The 17504-nt window shown below is 40.0% G+C and overlaps 1 protein-coding gene across 2 annotated transcripts in view; it reads right to left on the reverse strand.

Annotated features, from left to right (window-relative positions):
• NAV2 (neuron navigator 2) overlaps positions 1 to 17504 on the reverse strand; it is a 212962-nt gene that overhangs the window by 138861 nt on the left and 56597 nt on the right. For both annotated transcript variants that reach the window (XM_065637002.1, XM_065637001.1), the window contains exons 3-4: positions 13874 to 13926; positions 521 to 593 (exon numbers count right to left, since the gene is read on the reverse strand). In XM_065637002.1, the coding sequence (XP_065493074.1) occupies positions 521 to 593; positions 13874 to 13926 (126 nt within the window). The remainder of the gene's footprint in view (positions 1 to 520; positions 594 to 13873; positions 13927 to 17504) is intronic.

The raw sequence follows: 17504 nt of genomic DNA on the forward strand, positions 1-17504 counted from the left end.
TGTCTTTTTTTCTTTTTTGTTTTGGTTCAAAACACTTGGATTTTATCGTTTCGTGCATTTCAAAAACAAACTTCTAAAAAATATCTTTATATTAAAAAGAAAAGAAAGCAGGGTACTTCCTCAGGTAAGAGAATAATTGAAGAATGAGGAAATAAATTTCTGTCTCAAAAGGCAAACAACCGCCGGTGGTTCACTTTAAATATCTGTAAAATATAACTCTGATCAATGTGCCAATTATAGAACTTAGATGAGACATTTATTTTTTTTAACAAACAGAAACAAAGAAGTGACTGGATTCTAATTCGGTCTCATTGACTGTTTTTACACGTCAGCTGCGTGAAGATTAGATATATATTTTACCTACCTTCCATACTGAGATGGGGAAAAAAGCAGCAAAGACTGTCAAAAGTTTAAATTATCCATATTAATCTTCCATCACACTCCATGTGCTGATTACAGTCGCAAGCAGTAATTCAGGTTGCTCATTTAAAAAGAAATTTTAAACAACCGATTGACTCACCTTCTGCTGACAGCCCCTGTATGTTAATCCCCTTGGCAGCCAAGAAACTCAGGCATGCATCTATGTTTTCAATCTGTTCGAGAACAAACAAACAAAACAAGAGACACAGAAAGAAAAGGCATTGTAATAATTGTTTACTTCCATCTCCCGCCACCCTTTATTGCACTCGGTCTTTGTATCACATAAAAAGTCCCTTTGCTCATTATGTGGAAACCATAATATGAAACCTCCTCAGTTATTAAGGTCCTAAATTGAGTGTTACGTGGGTTGGGCCTTTCTGTTATTTGCACTTGCCCGAAGCAAGTTAGTCAATACTTGAACCACTAAAGGCGATCACGACATATCTTACTAAGGGGTCAAGGATGTTACGCCAGGATTCTTAACCTACAGTAAGTATAACAAACACAAAACTGAAAATAAACACGGAGGCCACATTTGCTTGAGAAGGCAGATTGCCACTTGCTCTGAAGTTGACAGCTGGCAAAAGTTTCCAGCCACAAAAGCGGTCAAATATAAAAACCGTAACTGGAAACCCCAGCTGGAATCCAAACAACATTCCCTCGCAACATCCTCCGCATGTCAGAAATGACAGGCAGCTCTGGTCGTCACTGCGGGGCGAATCCTGCCCTTCTGAGAGATGGCGCGACGGCAGCAAATTGCACGGGATAAAATGAATTTTGACCGGGTAGGGTCTTCTGCACATCAGGTCTGGTAGTGACTACAGCTGCTCTGTACAGACTGGACTCAAATCCTGCCTAAAGAGAGAATTCCAGAAAGCTTAGACAAGTTAAGCATTTCTTCCCCCATATCTCAACATGACAACAGAGATCGTGCAGTAGTCTCACACCTGGTTTTCCCACCAAGCCACCAGCAAAGCTCGCTGTGGCACTCAGAAGCCGCAGAAGGACACCAGCCCCCCCAGACCAAAGCACTTCTCTGCAGAAGCCTAAGCCTACACACCACGAGAAGCTGCAAGGAACGACATTTTGGGAAATAACACGCGTTTCACGCGAAGGCTTTTGGATAATACCACTGAGTAATTTTTGCGCTTCTCACGGTAATCAGTAAGTGATAAAACAGGGTCTCCGTGTTTGAACATCTTGCAAACGTTAACTTATTAATTCCCAAAACGTCGCAAGCAAACACTGCTTTCACTTCATGGATCGGAAAGGAGACAAACACCAATCCCCACACTTGCTATCACCTAACTACCTTTTCTTCTGTGAAGTTTGGAGACTGATATCAAAAAGGAACGTGAAAGATGCAGCTTCCCTGTCAGCTCCTGTGGTGTTCTGGGGGCTGAGCCGCCAGCACCTGCCCTGCGCTTCCCATCCTTCTCCAACTAATAAAAAAGTACGAGTTGGGCTGCCAGAAAACCGCCACCATGGAGGTAATTTCATTTATTGTCTACAAATACAGCAATAAAAACATTCTCTTCTATCACGAAAAGAAAAAAAGTTATTGGCATTACCTAACTGCGATTTCAACAATTACAAACACTGATATACTCAAAACTTCTATCAACCTCACTATATTTTGAGGTATACTGTATCAAAATATATAGACTTGAGCATACTATATACTTCCAAACCCAGACAGATACCAAACACCACATTCCCTGTAATGTTCAGACCCTGAAGCTTGTAGCAGGGTGCAGTTCAAAGGTTCACTTACTGACAGTTCAACAGGATACAACAGTCCATCTCCACTCGTTTCCTTCCTCAGTGCTCAAGAACACTTTCAAGTTTTCAACATGGCTCTTTTATTGAGGGGATTTGGGACTCGACTGGAAAGCCAAAGTTCACCTTTGCAAGAATAAACACCACACCAGAGCATCCATCAATTTCTTCTGCCTGCACTTAACAAGTCTGCATCATTCCAAGAACATTTCCAGTCTTCCACAGCTGTGAGCAGATGTGTCCTCTCCTAGACCGGCCGAGTCTGTATATCACTTAAACCCTTTAAGCAGATGTGAAAGGACTCGATTTGCCAAAGGGGAGTATTTTCTTTTTCACTCTGAGCTACAATTGCTTTTTTGGCTGACAATTCCGATTTCTCGTTTGCTTTGCCAGCAACATTCAAAGCAGCAGAGGCAAAGCAGGAATGATCGCAGTTGGACGCTCTCGTTTCCCACCTACTCAGAATAGGGGAAAGCAATGCAAAAGGAGAAGGAAAACCAAGGACAGACATCCAGAGCAATTATCTTGCTCAAACACATTACTGGGAGTGTCCAAAACTGAGTCTTGCCTTGTTACACTTCCTGGCTAAAAGCATCAAGTGAATTTGCAATTTTGAACCGTTGTACATGAACCATTTCACGTATACTCAACTAGCAAAGTGCCTCATCAGTCCCACACCCTACATTACAGTTATTTATTCTGAAATGTCCGTAAATGTCAATGGAGGATGGCACAGCCTGCACCCAAGGGGCTGCCCACCTCCAAAGGCTCCTCCTCTTATAATTAGGAGATTATACAAAAAAAATTAAACTCCTATAGAATTACACTTCTGTTCAGAAATACCACGTCAAGTGTCACAGCTCCCATTCTCATACTCACAGGAGCAAAATGCATGTTTTGGTCAGCTGCCTGAGAACTCCCTCTGAACATGCACCTCTGGGTGGCATCTCCTACCTGGCAAGATGACCATGAGCCAGCACTGTGCCCTTGCGGCCAGGAAGGCCAATGGTACCTGGGGTGTATCAGAAGGGGGGTGGTTAGTAGGTCAAGAGAGGTTCTCCTTCCCCTCTACTCTGCCCTGGTGAGACCTCATCTGGAATATTGTGTCCAGTTCTGGGCCCCTCAGTTCAAGAAGGACAGGGAACTGCTGGAGAGAGCCCAGCGCAGGGCAACGAAGATGATTAAGGGAGTGGAGCATCTCCCGTGTGAGGAACGGCTGAGGGAGCTGGGGCTCTTGAGCTGGGACAAGAAGAGACTGAGGGGTGACCTCATTAATGTTTACAAATATATAAAAGGTGAGTGTCAGGACGATGGAGCCAGGCTCTTCTCGGTGACAACCAGTGATAGGACAAGGGGCAATGGGTACAAACTGGAACACAAGAGGTTCCACTTAAATATGAGAAGAAACTTCTTCATGGTGAGGGTGCCAGAGCCTGGCCCAGGCTGCCCAGGGAGGTTGTGGAGTCTCCTCCTCTCAGACATTCCAACCCGCCTGGACACCTTCCTGTGTAACCTCATCTGGGTGTTCCTGCTCCGGCGGGGGATTGGGCTGGATGAGCTTTCGAGGTCCCTTCCAACCCCTGACATTCTGTGATTCTGAGATGGGAGTGGAAGGCACCATGGCTAAGAACTATAGCACACGCATAACCTTCAAGAACCAAACCAGCAGCTGTTGCTTTGTTACACCAGCAAGACCACCAGCCTCTTGCTGGAAGAGCAGCATGAAAAGCTGGTGGTGCATACTTACCAAATTCTAAGTACTTTTGCAAAGGACATCCTTGCACAACGCCGTTTTCAATTCCCACCAGACCTGCACGCTCCTCATTCCTTCCCAGTGTCTACATACACAAAACTCAAGTACACACAAATTTAACACTGAATTCCTACGTGTGGATCAAAATACATTTATTTAATTCTCATTCCACGATTACTTTCCCAGGTATTTCACTCAGATTTCCCTCCATTCTCAAACGTACATTGTGGTAATTATGCATTTCAAACACTGGCCACCACACCCACACGAGTTGTTGCACTTCTCATATAATAGCCATTGCCATTTCTGTTCTTGTCAGTGCTAGAAAGAAAAAGAGCTGGAAACGTGCCCTGACCTGTATGAGCAGAGTAAGACACACCAGGAAAATATGGAACTAAAAAAAAAAAATCTTCAGCTTGTAGCCTGTAAAAGGAGATCCTTATGTGGGCACCAATATACGTTGAATGTCGACTATATTAGACAAAGACTCAAATATGGAAACTCTACAGCCAAAGCTGTCCATCCGATTCTGACAAGTCAAATAAACAAGGTAAATTAGAACTAGTTCTGCCCTTGTGACAGATATAGATGTTTTTCTCGAATGAAAATCAGAATTAAACTTACTGTAGGTTCCTTCACTTAGAAACCATGGGAAATTTCTCATGTTATGATGCAAGACCCCTGCTCCCAACTTCTACAGTGATAGATGTGGCGTTTTTATGAGCTTACCCAGAAAAATCACTGCTTATATTGAAACCAGTGCTTTCCATTTAATTTGAGGCTCCTTGTTATGGCCAGTATATTAGTTTTCAAAGGAGAAAAGGAAGATTGATTTCATGTGAAAGTTTCTAAAGCTTCACAAAACTCTTATGCAATATTCCAGCAGACTTCACATACAATGAGGAAACAAGGGAAGAGCCTAACACAAGCTGTTTAAGGCAAAATGTATTCCTTGTCTGTATTTTCAGATCAAGCTTTTACACTTAATATTTTTACTTCCAAGTGTAGGAAGAGCCTTAAAATCTTAAGTCATGACATTGACAATTCATAAAACCTGAAGTTTTGGGGGAGGGGGGCTCTCCTCTTAAATAATGTCTCATTTGCACTATTTGCTAAACATAATTATACATAAGAAATAGGCAAAATTGCAAATTCCATGTTCCCCAGAAGGATATAAATAAAAACAATTATCACTTTGTCTAAAAAACATCGTCATTTATAGTTATACAAATCAAAATGTATCTTCTTTAAAATAACACATTGCTCCAAGTGTTCACATGCTACTCCCGACTATTTGGATTAAAATGTCTCTTGAAATTAAGTTTCAGGATTTTGCCAGAACTTAGTGGACGTCTTAGAACTGAAACAACAGATGTAACACAAGGGCAAATGAAGCTCATCCAAATTCTGAAGCTAAGTTGTAACAGATCTAGCCACAGAAATAAAGATCTATTATTACGGGTACACTTTTTACAACTATGTGAATAGTTGACCTTCTCTGTTACAATCTCATTATTTGGGGTTTTTAAAGAAAAAGACAGTTTGGGCACTGTGACCCTGGTAAAACCTTGGCTGTCCTGTGCCTCAGCTCTTCCTCCGGAAATATTGGGACAGATTTTCAATATACACTCACAACATGACTAATATAAATAGCAACGGGGGCCGTAAGCACCACAGAGAAAGCTCCAATTCATGATGGCCAAGATTTCTAAACACATCAAGAAGCATCCGAAGGGTGTTCTTGTATTATGAATTTTCCTAGTTTATTTTGAAATTCAGCTTTTCAGGTTTATTTATTCAAAACTGAAACTTTCCTATGGCAAAAAAAAAAAAAAAAAAAAGGCTAATTTATTTGAAAAATTATTCCTGGAAATATTGTTTCTGGATCAGCTTTTCAGGATCAGGCCTTAAGTATATTTGAAAAGTTGAAGTGTATAATTTGTGCGCAATTTGAAAGCTTGAGGTGTCCTAAATGATGATTAGTTAAGCACAAGAAGTTCAACTTTGCGAAACAAATATCAACAGAGTATCCTGCCTCTGGAGAATCATTAATTTAAGCTACAGATGAAACACTTTGCTGGTCTCAATAGACACTTGACTAGATTTTAGCACATATCACACTAATTGTACATTATTGGCACTAAATCTCTGCTTATGTATAACCGAAGACAGGAACAGACGGAGAGGAACTGTGGCTGTGATCAGAAAATACATAACAAGGAGGGTGGAGAGTCCCAGGAATTCTTCATTTCCACCTTCTCTGGCTGTTTGCAGGAGACTCTTTTCTACCTGGGGCTTCCAGACCGAAAGTTATGTTCCTAGTGATGTATGGTTAGGATTAAATGTAAAATACAATCGTTATCTACTGAAGACGGACTTCTTCCCAAAACATCCTTGAATTCTACATAAAACAATATTTTTAAAAGAGCATAAATGTTTAAAAGGAAGGACTGACACTAAAACCACTCAATGCAGTAAGTGCTGGCTTTTGTACACTGTTGTATGTCCTCAAATACTACCCTGTTTCCGTGAAAATAAGGCCTACCCTGAAAATAAGCCCTAGCATGTTTTTTCAGGATTTTTGAGGATGCTCAAAATATAAGCCCTACTCAAAAAATAAGCCCTAGTTACAGTTCATAAAAAAGTAAATTTAAATAGTGTCCAGGCAGCTATAAATGTAAAAAAAGCAAGCACCTTTTGGAGCAAAAATTAATATAAGACCCTGCCTCATTTTCAGGGGAACAGAGTAGCTCAAGTATGGAAGGCTCTGTGTGTCGTTAACTTGAATTTGCAGCAGGAATCCAGAATTTAACGAAACTCATGTAGAACAAACTACACAGAGCATTTTATCACAAACAGCTTTTACCTCAGAAAAAGGTTTTGTATTAATAATGTTGCACTGTATTCTGATCACTTATAAAAATAAAATAACCTAACGATCAAAAACTAATTTTAAGTAACGCGAGTAAATTAGAGGTTTGTAATTATTGTGAATAGAACGACAGTAAACCAGCACATGATCTGGTTTTGTTTATTCATATTAAAGAAGTAGTGATGGTCATCTCACGGCCGTGTCATTTGAAGGACCTCTTGCAATATATTGACAGTTGTTCATTTCTAAAATAGCCCCTTGGGAAGGGAGGTGCGGCCGCAGCCCATTCCCAGGCCCAGCGCAGCCTCCGACTTGGCCGACGTGCAGAATTATGTCTCGGGGCCCAAGGGTCACAGTGTCACCTGTTCCCAACTGATTTATTCTGGTGGCCGGAGGGACACATGTGCCCCCTCCTTCCTTGCACTGGGATCCTGGATTACAGCTCCTACTGAAATTCTCCTGCATAATTGCTTACGACAAGCTCAACTGTACTGTTTAAATATGTAAAAATAATCCTACATAAAAAGCAAAAAATAAAATTTTCTGGATATGTATTACCTTCAGAGACTAATAAATTAAAATAGTTATTATCATGCAGTTTCAGTATCTAAACAAGGGTTGGAAATCAAAGATTTAGGACAACACACAGACAAAAAATTCATTTCTCTGAGCTGTATAATCCTTTGTAAAAGCTATGATCTGCTTCAGATACTCAAGAGCTTAGTAGTACCTATTCTGTAAAAAGAAACAAAGACCTGGGCACCAGAAGAAATTGCCATACAAACAGCTTTAATTCTTACATCACAAACCTGACAGAGAAATTTTAAACAGTCTTGTTTAACATGAAGCTTCGCTGTACTGCTTACCACAAATGGTAAGCATAATAGCAAAACAGCAGTCTGGATTTCTGGAAAAAAAATAGAGACAGTAAAATGAATTTTTTCTAGGAGTAATAGTCATTAGAAAGTAGAGGAAGAAGGACATCTAAGTACAAGCATCCTGGCAGATCACCTGTATAGTAAGTCATTCTTGTCTACATGACAACACGGCTTCATACATGACCAACAGAAACACAGGACGCTTAGAGAAAGTGCTTCGAACATTCCTAAACTCAACACTTGGCCAAGCGCCTCCACAGGCAGTTGAAGGAGCTAAACTGGTATCTGCAACTGGCTGGGGTGGGATGGCTCTGGGTAACATCTTCCCCTCCAGCCGTGAGGAAACATACCACGGATTCGGGCCAAAAGATACCCATTTGTTAGCATAGTAACATTAAACAGATTAAATTTCTAAACATGCAGTGGCAATAGAGACAAACTCCCCAAGCGAAGCAAGAGGAAGTCCTACCAAAAAGATGGAAAAGCGCCCTTTACAACGTTTCTCAGTGCAACCTCGGAACAGGATTACTTGAAAATATATGACTATATTTAACCGCTGGAATACGTTTCCAAAATCCTACGCCAGGAATTTGCAGAGGGGAAAAAAATGCTTGTGATGCTTTTGATCATCCTGGCGGAGCTGCTCCTGAATTAGCAGCAGAGTCCTCCTTGGCTTTGGGGAACGGGCAGCACAGCAACCAGACTCCAGCCCCACCAACACAGAGGCTTTGGGGCAACACCCTTGCAAATTTATTGTGGCCAGCTATGGTGACATTTAGACAACACCGGATGTATAGAAATGCTCAATGTGTATCGAGGAGCGGGTTAAATTGGATGCCTGCTCTTGAAGAGCAAAGATAGAATTGTTTTCCATGAGAAAAATACAAATAGCTAAGAATATTTATTTTTACAGCAGTCACACAAAACACATCCGCTCACCCACTTAGTGGATGTAACCCCCCCACACCCACTGCTCAGGTGATATAGATAATTTCAGCTCATTTTATTCCTGACAACCAACTCATTAATGTGTCCCCAGCTATACCCTCTAAGTATGGGCCATATCACAGCAGCATTCACATTTATTATCTCAATTCTTTGAGAACAATGACATAGAAATATGTATAGCATCCGACATACACACGAATATTAATGAAGATTTTCAACAAAAAAAGGATTCATAAAGCAGGGGATGGAGCTGACAAGGGTCTATGCTGAGGACAGAAGTGGACACCAGGCTCTAACAACTAAATTAAAAATCTCAGCGCTGCTCAATTCAAAACCAGGGTCCCTACCAGGGTGGAAAATTTTCATACAACTGATTCTTTGACTTTGTGTGTCACATACATTACGGAACAGCTCATTGTCCGAATGCAAGAAATCAGTAAAATATTAAAATAATAGTCAAATTGCCATCACTGGAGTAAGGCTTCCTTGCAAATGAAGTCATCGTATTGAAGATACAGCCTTCATCTCAATTTTCACAAAGTCCTTGGGAAGAAATTCAGGCTCTAACCCAGGCTGCACTACAAGATTATCTACGTTTGCAAGACAAACAGTAGTAGAAAGACTGAACAGTGTTATTTTACTACTACAGTTTGATATCTGCATCAGAAAGGGATGATTCTTGAAAAACTTTCGGTCAACACATAAAAAAATAAATACCTCCTCTTTGTTCTTTGATAACATAGATACTTACCTACATAAAGTGATCACACTTTAAAATAATAAAACCCAGCCGCGAACCCACACGAGAACCACAGTTATTTCCTACTCTATTTATAGGAGGGAGCTGTGGTGTTGGGTCAGCCTACATTCCTTCCTGTTGCTCCAAATTCTTATCTTGGGTGTCCCACAACTTCCCCGGGCTTAGCAAGGGAAGATGAGAGCCTGCTTCATCCACCTACAGACTCCCGCATCCTCTTCCCTTCACCATCGACCATCGCTTCTCAGACAAAAAAATAAATCTATTTTCTCATTAGTCTCTTCTCATACTTTTTTTCTTAAATATATAGAGAGATATGTCTTATCTCTTTCCGCTGCCACATTCAGTATTTCTCATCTTTCCATTTAAGGCAGCGAAACCCCTCTGCCCCTCCTATAAGACACATTGCTGCTACTTCTTCTGCCCCTTCATCCAGTCCCATCTTCAGTTGTGTTGCTTTATGTCTGCCAACATATCCCTTCTCTGGCAAGAATCTCCTCTCTTCTTTGTCTTCAAATTCTTATTTATAAAACTGACTTTCTCTACTCAGCTCTCTCCCCAGTCACTTCTAGTCTAGCTGATGTGGATCTTCTCCTTTCCCTCACCTTGCTCTCCACTTTAACGCTCTGATCTTTCAAACATCTTGTCCTTTGCCGCCTTCTTATATCATCTAATCTTTACCGTTTTATCATCTGTTATGATTTATCGCTTGCATGTAATGGGTAACGTAACAACCTCCCTCTCTCCCTTCCTTGCAGCGCTATGCAAAAAGCACACATTAATGTACAAAACAATAAAGTACTCAGCTCTCACACTCTGCTAAAATGTTGCTGTGAAACTTCCTTCAAAAACTGTATTTTACACAGACAGAACACAGCCCCTACAGAGCAAGATTTCTACAGACTGCCATTACAGCCAGACTTGGTATACAACATATAGCAACTCACTTAAGCACTCTATTTTCTGTTTGCTTATCATTTTACAAATATAAGTGACATGAACCTTTTACAATAGGTAACTATTGTAATTATTGCAAAGGTACCTACATGAATAAGAATCATTTACATCACCTAGAAGGGAACAGTACCTCCTATATAGTCCATTGTCCTCTGGAATGCAAAAAGTTGAGCTCTAATATCATCCCCGAAACAAGAGGCAAATTGAAAGAAAGAAAGAGATCCCTGTTTTTCTATAAACAAATAACAAAGATAGCCCTACTCGGGTTTATTGACCTCAGTCTTTTTTTTTCAGGAGTGTGTCGGAGATTAAACCAGTCTTATTTTACCCTTCTCTGCCCTGTTCTCAAGAACCAGAATTTTCTTGTGCTTCGTTCTAAAAGCCTAAACACAGTTGTGGTGACTGTCTCCAAACCTCCTTGGTCCCACAGCCTGTTCTCTATATGACATCCTCTATCAGCCACAGGATTTTCTGCATGTCAGCTGGAACTAATCATCACAATTGCAGGCTTTTGTTTAGAGGAATTTCAACAGTACGACGCCACAGAGGTTTGGAAAAAAAAAAATAAAACAAACCTGAAACAGGTCTTATGCAGAGGACAAGATACAGAATAGTCTATAATAGATTTTATAAAAGCCAGCCAACTTGTATCTGGAGGAAAGGAAGAGAAGGATACGCCTCGCAGCAGAGAAACCCAGACGAGACGATGAGGGGGAATATGTTCTCACCTAAGTGATTTTTCATGGCGCCAGTGGGGGTCCTTGTCATGTCATTTCTGGCATTGGGACGAGGTTGATAAGCACGGATGGTCCCAAATGGTTCCGCAATACTAAACTTGATTTGACAAGGCTTATTAGCGCTGGCTTGGAGCCTGACAGACACAAGCTACCTCTAACGCTCGGTTTGGGTAAACTCGTACGATGCTCTCCAACACTGTAGCAATGAGAACAACACCTCAAAGAGACCTGATCTGGCTCTGTGCTGAGTTTGCTCAGGTTTGGCGGGTTTTACCGGCTTAGGGCTGTGCCACATGGAAGCAAATGCACTTGCTTCCACACCCCCTTTAATGGGCTTGGAAGACACAGATTTGCTCCAGCTGAGCTGATACATCTGGCTGGACGTGATCTGGCTCTTCACAATTCAGCTCACGTGTCTCTGGTCCTGGCATCATGAGCCTACAAATCAGGTAAGTGCCACAGGGGGACAGATGATGGTAGAAGGCTTCCCTCTAAACTCTGTTGTATTTCTATTTCATGAGCCAAGTTAAATTTTCATTTATGTTGCCTTTTTTTTTTAAAAAAAATTCAAATCTACTCATCTGTGACGCTCACCTTACAGACACTACAATATAGATACGGACACCTGTAACTGAAAAAAAATTTGAAAAAATAAGACTAGACGTGACCTGGTTGAGTGTTTGAGCTGACTGGGTAGCCTTGCCTCTGCCACTTCTCCAAACCAGAAGTACCAGCCACAGACACCAGCTCTCACACACTGGAGAATGGTTGTAAGTTGTATTCAGAGGAGAATGCATCAAAATGCAAAGGATGAAGAATGGCGTATCTCAAAAAAACCCAACCAAACAAACCAAAAAATATCCAAAAAACCCCACAAACCCAAACAAAAAACCCCGACCCCCTGCCTTTAGAAAACCAGGTTAGAAGGGACCACAGGATTATCTGTTCCAACATTTCTTGGCCAAAGCATAGTCTAGACAAGATGGCCCAGCACCCTGTCCAGCTGAATCAAGTGTCCAGTGTGTACCATCTGCGTTTTTCCTAGAATGCAGGAGATCTGGAGAAGGGTTCTCTCCTTAAAGACCGCAAGCAACTGTGTGAACACCACCTCTATGAAGATACTTATGTTCTTGCCTTGGAATCTTTACTGTAAGATGATAAAGAGCTCTGTAAGCACGCACAGTTAATGAAAACAAGCCATAAGCATAATCCTCGTTCTTCTCACGTGAGGAAAGCTGCTGGAGATGCCTCACTATGAGGGAGGTCTCAAGGGATGGGGACACAGTCCCAGCTCACCGCATCCTCCTGGATGAACCACCAGAATAACACTGGAGGAGGAGGCACGGAGCAAACCCTTCTTTTCCAGTACTCTTCACAATTCCTGACCCAGCACATGCCCTCACCACGCACCTGGTTATAACCAGATCTGACTTCTATAATATAAGCAACCTATAGCATGCATCCAACAGAACACCACTGCTCCTTCATTGAGAGTAATGACTTAAAGTGACTTTTAGCTACGAGGTCCTGGAATTCGTTACAGACTCTGGTCCTGAATGAAATTCAGTTCTTAGCATACACTTGTGGAACATTAAATTATAGTAATTGTCAAAATTTCCTCTATTATTTATACTCTAGACAGCTGCTGTGGCTATAGCAAGAATAGCACAACCTCTTCAAAGCACTAAAAAGTAGCAATGATAAATCTTTTAGACGTCTTCCTTTTTTATGGAACGAGATTGATAACTTCCAAGGAAAAACCCAAAAAGCCAAAACAGAAGAGCACAACGCAGCGTGGTTTCTGACTTAAGATGGCAAACTCCCATCAAATCTTTAATCTTTCCTTTAACTACGCGAGTGCTTGTGCTCAAGTTGCAGGCGTGGAGGTCGGGACAGTTGGGAACAGCCACAGAAATGAAAAACATTAACACAGCTTCACCCACAGAACAGATATTCACATATCCCACAGTGAGAATTTGCAATGCAAAGAGAAGACTTCAGAATTCATACTGTAAAATGAGTTTTTTCACGAAACGCAGAAGGAAATAACCTTCTTTAAAAGATCAGAAATTTTAAACACTCTTAGGATGCATTATAAAAACTGGTTTCTTATTATTTGCGTTCTCAGTACAGTCCTGTCTGTAATTTTAGCTTTGCCAATATTCGTAGCAGACACACTCTTGAGGTACTATGGGCTTTTAATTTTACTGCACTAAATTCTGGTTCTGCAGTTTGAAATATTATGTACAAGCAAGATAAAAAACAAATTTTTTTTTTTTTTTTTTACAAATTAAAACTTATCAGTCAAAACAAGTTGTATACATAAAATATCCTGAAGCCTGCATTTTCATCTTTTTTTTCATTTAGGGCATTTTACTCATTTATTTTGTCTCTTTTCAAAGGACATAGGAACTTTTAACTCAACTTGGAAATAAATATCTAATTCTGCTTTTGCAATACTACTGTCTATATAGAGGAACCGAATTTTATTTTTATACATTGCTGTTTACTATGGGATATTTCAGAAACATAAGATAGCAATGTAAGAATAATATTGATTGTAAGTATGTGATAAATGACATGGCCTAATTCAATTACTGTGGAGTACAACAGGGCAAGAACTGTAATATTAATATTCTTCAGATTATACCTTTCTCTCACTACTGTGAAAAACTAATTAAAATTTGTTATTAAAAGTCTCAGACATAGAAGTCACACGCTCTCACTCAATACTCAACCAGGTACACACAAACTAACCACTTTACTACTTACCATTTGAGACCTATTTTTTGGGCAGCCATTGATGTCTTCAATCTTTTCATTTGCTGAAAGGCAAAAAAGAGGAAATAAAGAAAAAAACCAACTATACCAAGGACTTCTATTGCAATTATTTCCAGAGCACTTGCTGCTAGCTAAATAAAGGGCTTGCAGATTGTAGTCGTCCAGTCAAAGGGAACGCGTGAAACACTGAGACCCACCAAAAAAAAAAAAGGCAGCTGGAGTTTTCTAGTGGGTTGTGCCTCCCGAGACAGCTGGGAGCAGAAAACAACTGCTCTGACAACATCTCGTGCAGTGACGGGCAACTCCTTGAAGCTACAGAAAAGATTTAAACTCTGGAAACCGAATCACTGCTGGGTGGAAAAGTGAACACTATGTACGTACAGATGGTTGCATGTCAATTGATTTGCTTATAGAGTGACTACATATTTAAAATTTAGATGGGAAAATTACTCTAATACTACTTTTATTATTTTTTTCTTAAAGCACAAACCACAAGACTACTTTTCAAGCTTCTTGTCCATGGCTTACTCGCAACGCAACATCCAGAAAAAGACAATAGTTCCAATCTTTCAAGTCTCAAGTGAAATAATTAAGTTGTCGAGGTGGTTAAATGTTTGCCTTAGAGTCTTAGTTTGCTCAGTTTCACATTTCAGTCTTGGACCCTGAAATGACTTGTGTGCTAGACTGGAGAACCACTTATCATCAAAGTTGGGTTTCCACCATTTTTTCCCCCTGGGATAAAAGGGGGCGTTCACATCCCATTTGATGAGTTGAACAGATTTGCCAAGAACTGCGCCACCTGTGTCAGAATTGTCACCTGCGGCTTTTAACTGAACAGCCACTCCAATATTAGTAAAAGGAACCTTTGTGTGATGTCCTACCCAAAACACGATAAAAAAGTTATCACCGGAGGGTATTGCTGGGCTTGACCTCAAGATACTGGTTTGAAATATAAACCTGTAAACTTCCTCTGCAAATGCAATAGTACAATTTTCATGACAGCAGACAAAAGCTGTACTGAGATAAGTCACGGCATGAATTTGAATTGCAATAGTTCACCTGGACTTACCTGGATTACCTGGAGTAATCGCAAATGACTTTGAAAATCAGAGCAAAGATCTACTCTGTTTGAGTCAATGCAATTAATTTCAACCAGAACACATGTTACCCAGAATATTCAGATATATGTGTAAGATGTCTTGTCTACATCCATGTTTATAAAACCACAGCTTTTGTATGTGATCTAACTTTGGTTGTAACTGATCGATTAAAATATTCCACAAAATATCCTAGGCGTCAGTAGGAAAAGTCCTGTTCGACTGGGTTAAAGTTTAATTTTAGCACATTGAAGATTTTCACAGGGAACCAACTGACAATCCGATATATTCCCAATTTCAGAGCATACACAGCCCCAGTATATTTGCATTCATGAATCTAAATATAGCTACTATGTTTATATGGCATTACTAAGGCATATATTACTTGTGTATTCTTTGGTAGACTCATAAATTTAAAACTGAAATAAACCAGAATGCTATGAATGCATTTTAATTGACTTGAAAATAGAAAAAAACTGTCACCCTATAACACTGCTATATTATCATCAGCATTTTTCAAGTTTGAAGATTATCTCCCCTAAAGTCAAATGCAGTGATGTTTGGTTTAATGTCTTTTTACTTTTGTTCCTTGTTTGTATGCTAAGGTAAAAGTACTACCTAGTTATTACTAATTTTAAAATTTTCTTTTCCTAAATATGCAGCTATTTCACTTAAGAAAGGGAAGCAGAAAGGACTGTGATCACTTTCTCTGTATAATCATTAATTCTTATGGAGTCTTCATTAAAAAACAAAAAAACCAAAACACCAGCAAATCCACATTTATTCTTTTTCCAGTTTGGTTATTGAGTACTTCAAGATTCAACATCTGTGATGTAAATCTCAGATGGTAAACAAAAGAAAAATTGTGTCACTGATAATTAAACCTGAATCAATTTTTGATGACTTTGGAGAATCTCCAGATATTCCTGGCACATGACGAAAAAGAAGGAAGGATCTTCATGGCTGCTTTTACACAGAGCACACCATAACGTAAAAACGAAAAGCCTCTCCTGCACTGCATATAGCAGGTTTCTTAGTACACAGTCTTATTTGTTAGAAAAAGGAAAAAAAAAAAAGCTGATATTTTGCAGGCTCCACTTAAAGCTGCTTCTAGGCGTGAAAGCTATCACCATCTTTGTGACGACGAGACGCAGCGTGCCTAAGGCCATAGGCAGCAGACACAAATGACTTTTCCTTCACCGTTAATTTGGAGGATTGAACTGAGTTACATTTAAATATGAACTCTGTTTCACATGGAAAACATTCTCTGGAAGTTAAATCCTTCACCTTGTACTTCAGCTTTCAAAAGCTTGCAGACCTAATCTTAAACATTAGCCAAAAGGCAGCTCAAAGAATGGCTAAAAAAAAAAAAAATGCAAAGGAGAATCAAAGCAAAATATAGTAAGCAGTATTATTTCTGTGTGTTTTAGAGGGAATAATTTGAATTTCATAGTTTTCACAAATCCACACTCAAACAACTACACTGAAATACTTAGGAACAACTGGCTTCACATTTTGATGGTGGTATTCTCACGCGTGTTCTCACACAGGAGTTTTCTACAACAGCATTAATAAGGGTAACTAGGTATCTATGAAAGGAACCAACACCTAACTTCATGGGATTCCAAAGATTTTCCCTATTAAAGGAAACATACACAGGATGAAGCATCGTTCATAGTGAATACCTGTCCATACACAATCAACTTAGGGCCTGTTTTTATACATCTGGGTCTGTAGAATGCTACTGAGATATAATATCGCTCTGTACATCAAGACAAAATGTTTTTGGACGGATTCCAGTGCAGCTCCAGTGATTCACTGGCACGCCGCCTCGCAATTTCAACCAGGAACGGGGCTTGCAGATTTATGCGTTAAACGAAGGAACTAGCTCGTTTACAGCATCTCAGACACATAAATATGCGTGCACTGATGTCTCGTTATTTCACTGCTGTCTTCTTAATTTGCATCTCAGATCTGCCAGTTTGTTTCTAACGATACTTGTCCTAATTCCCATTAGCAGGTTTTCCCATCCCATCCGTCTCCATTGGCCCGTGCGTGTGTTTTGTGGCATCCCAAGGACCAGATGGATGAGCCTGTGAAGGAACTAATGACGGATCCAGGCCCAAGGGAACAGCATAAAATATATGGTTTTACAGGAGGCCAACAGAGAAAATTGTTTAGAACCTTCACTATCTAAAAATATTAGTGCAAACAAAGGGAACCAAAGGCTTTGTAGAACTTAGCCTATATTTGAGAATTGTCCTAATGATAAAATGATTTTCCTTCACCTGAAAATTCATTATGAAAGATTTCTTTTTTTCTGCCACGTAAAAATTATACCCCTTTATTATTTATATTTATTATCTCCTTTCCTAGCTGCATATGTGGATTTTCCAAAGCTGGCTGGAGCAGGAGGTTCGACACAGCAGGCCAGTACTGTGAATTTTGTTCAGATCAATCCCCAAAAGGTATCAGAAATAATGAAGGCTAACAGCATCCTAGTAGAAAAACACCCCTTATCAGCT

Source organism: Caloenas nicobarica, chromosome 5, assembly GCF_036013445.1.
Source record: "Caloenas nicobarica isolate bCalNic1 chromosome 5, bCalNic1.hap1, whole genome shotgun sequence".
Taxonomy (NCBI): Eukaryota; Metazoa; Chordata; class Aves; order Columbiformes; family Columbidae; genus Caloenas; species Caloenas nicobarica.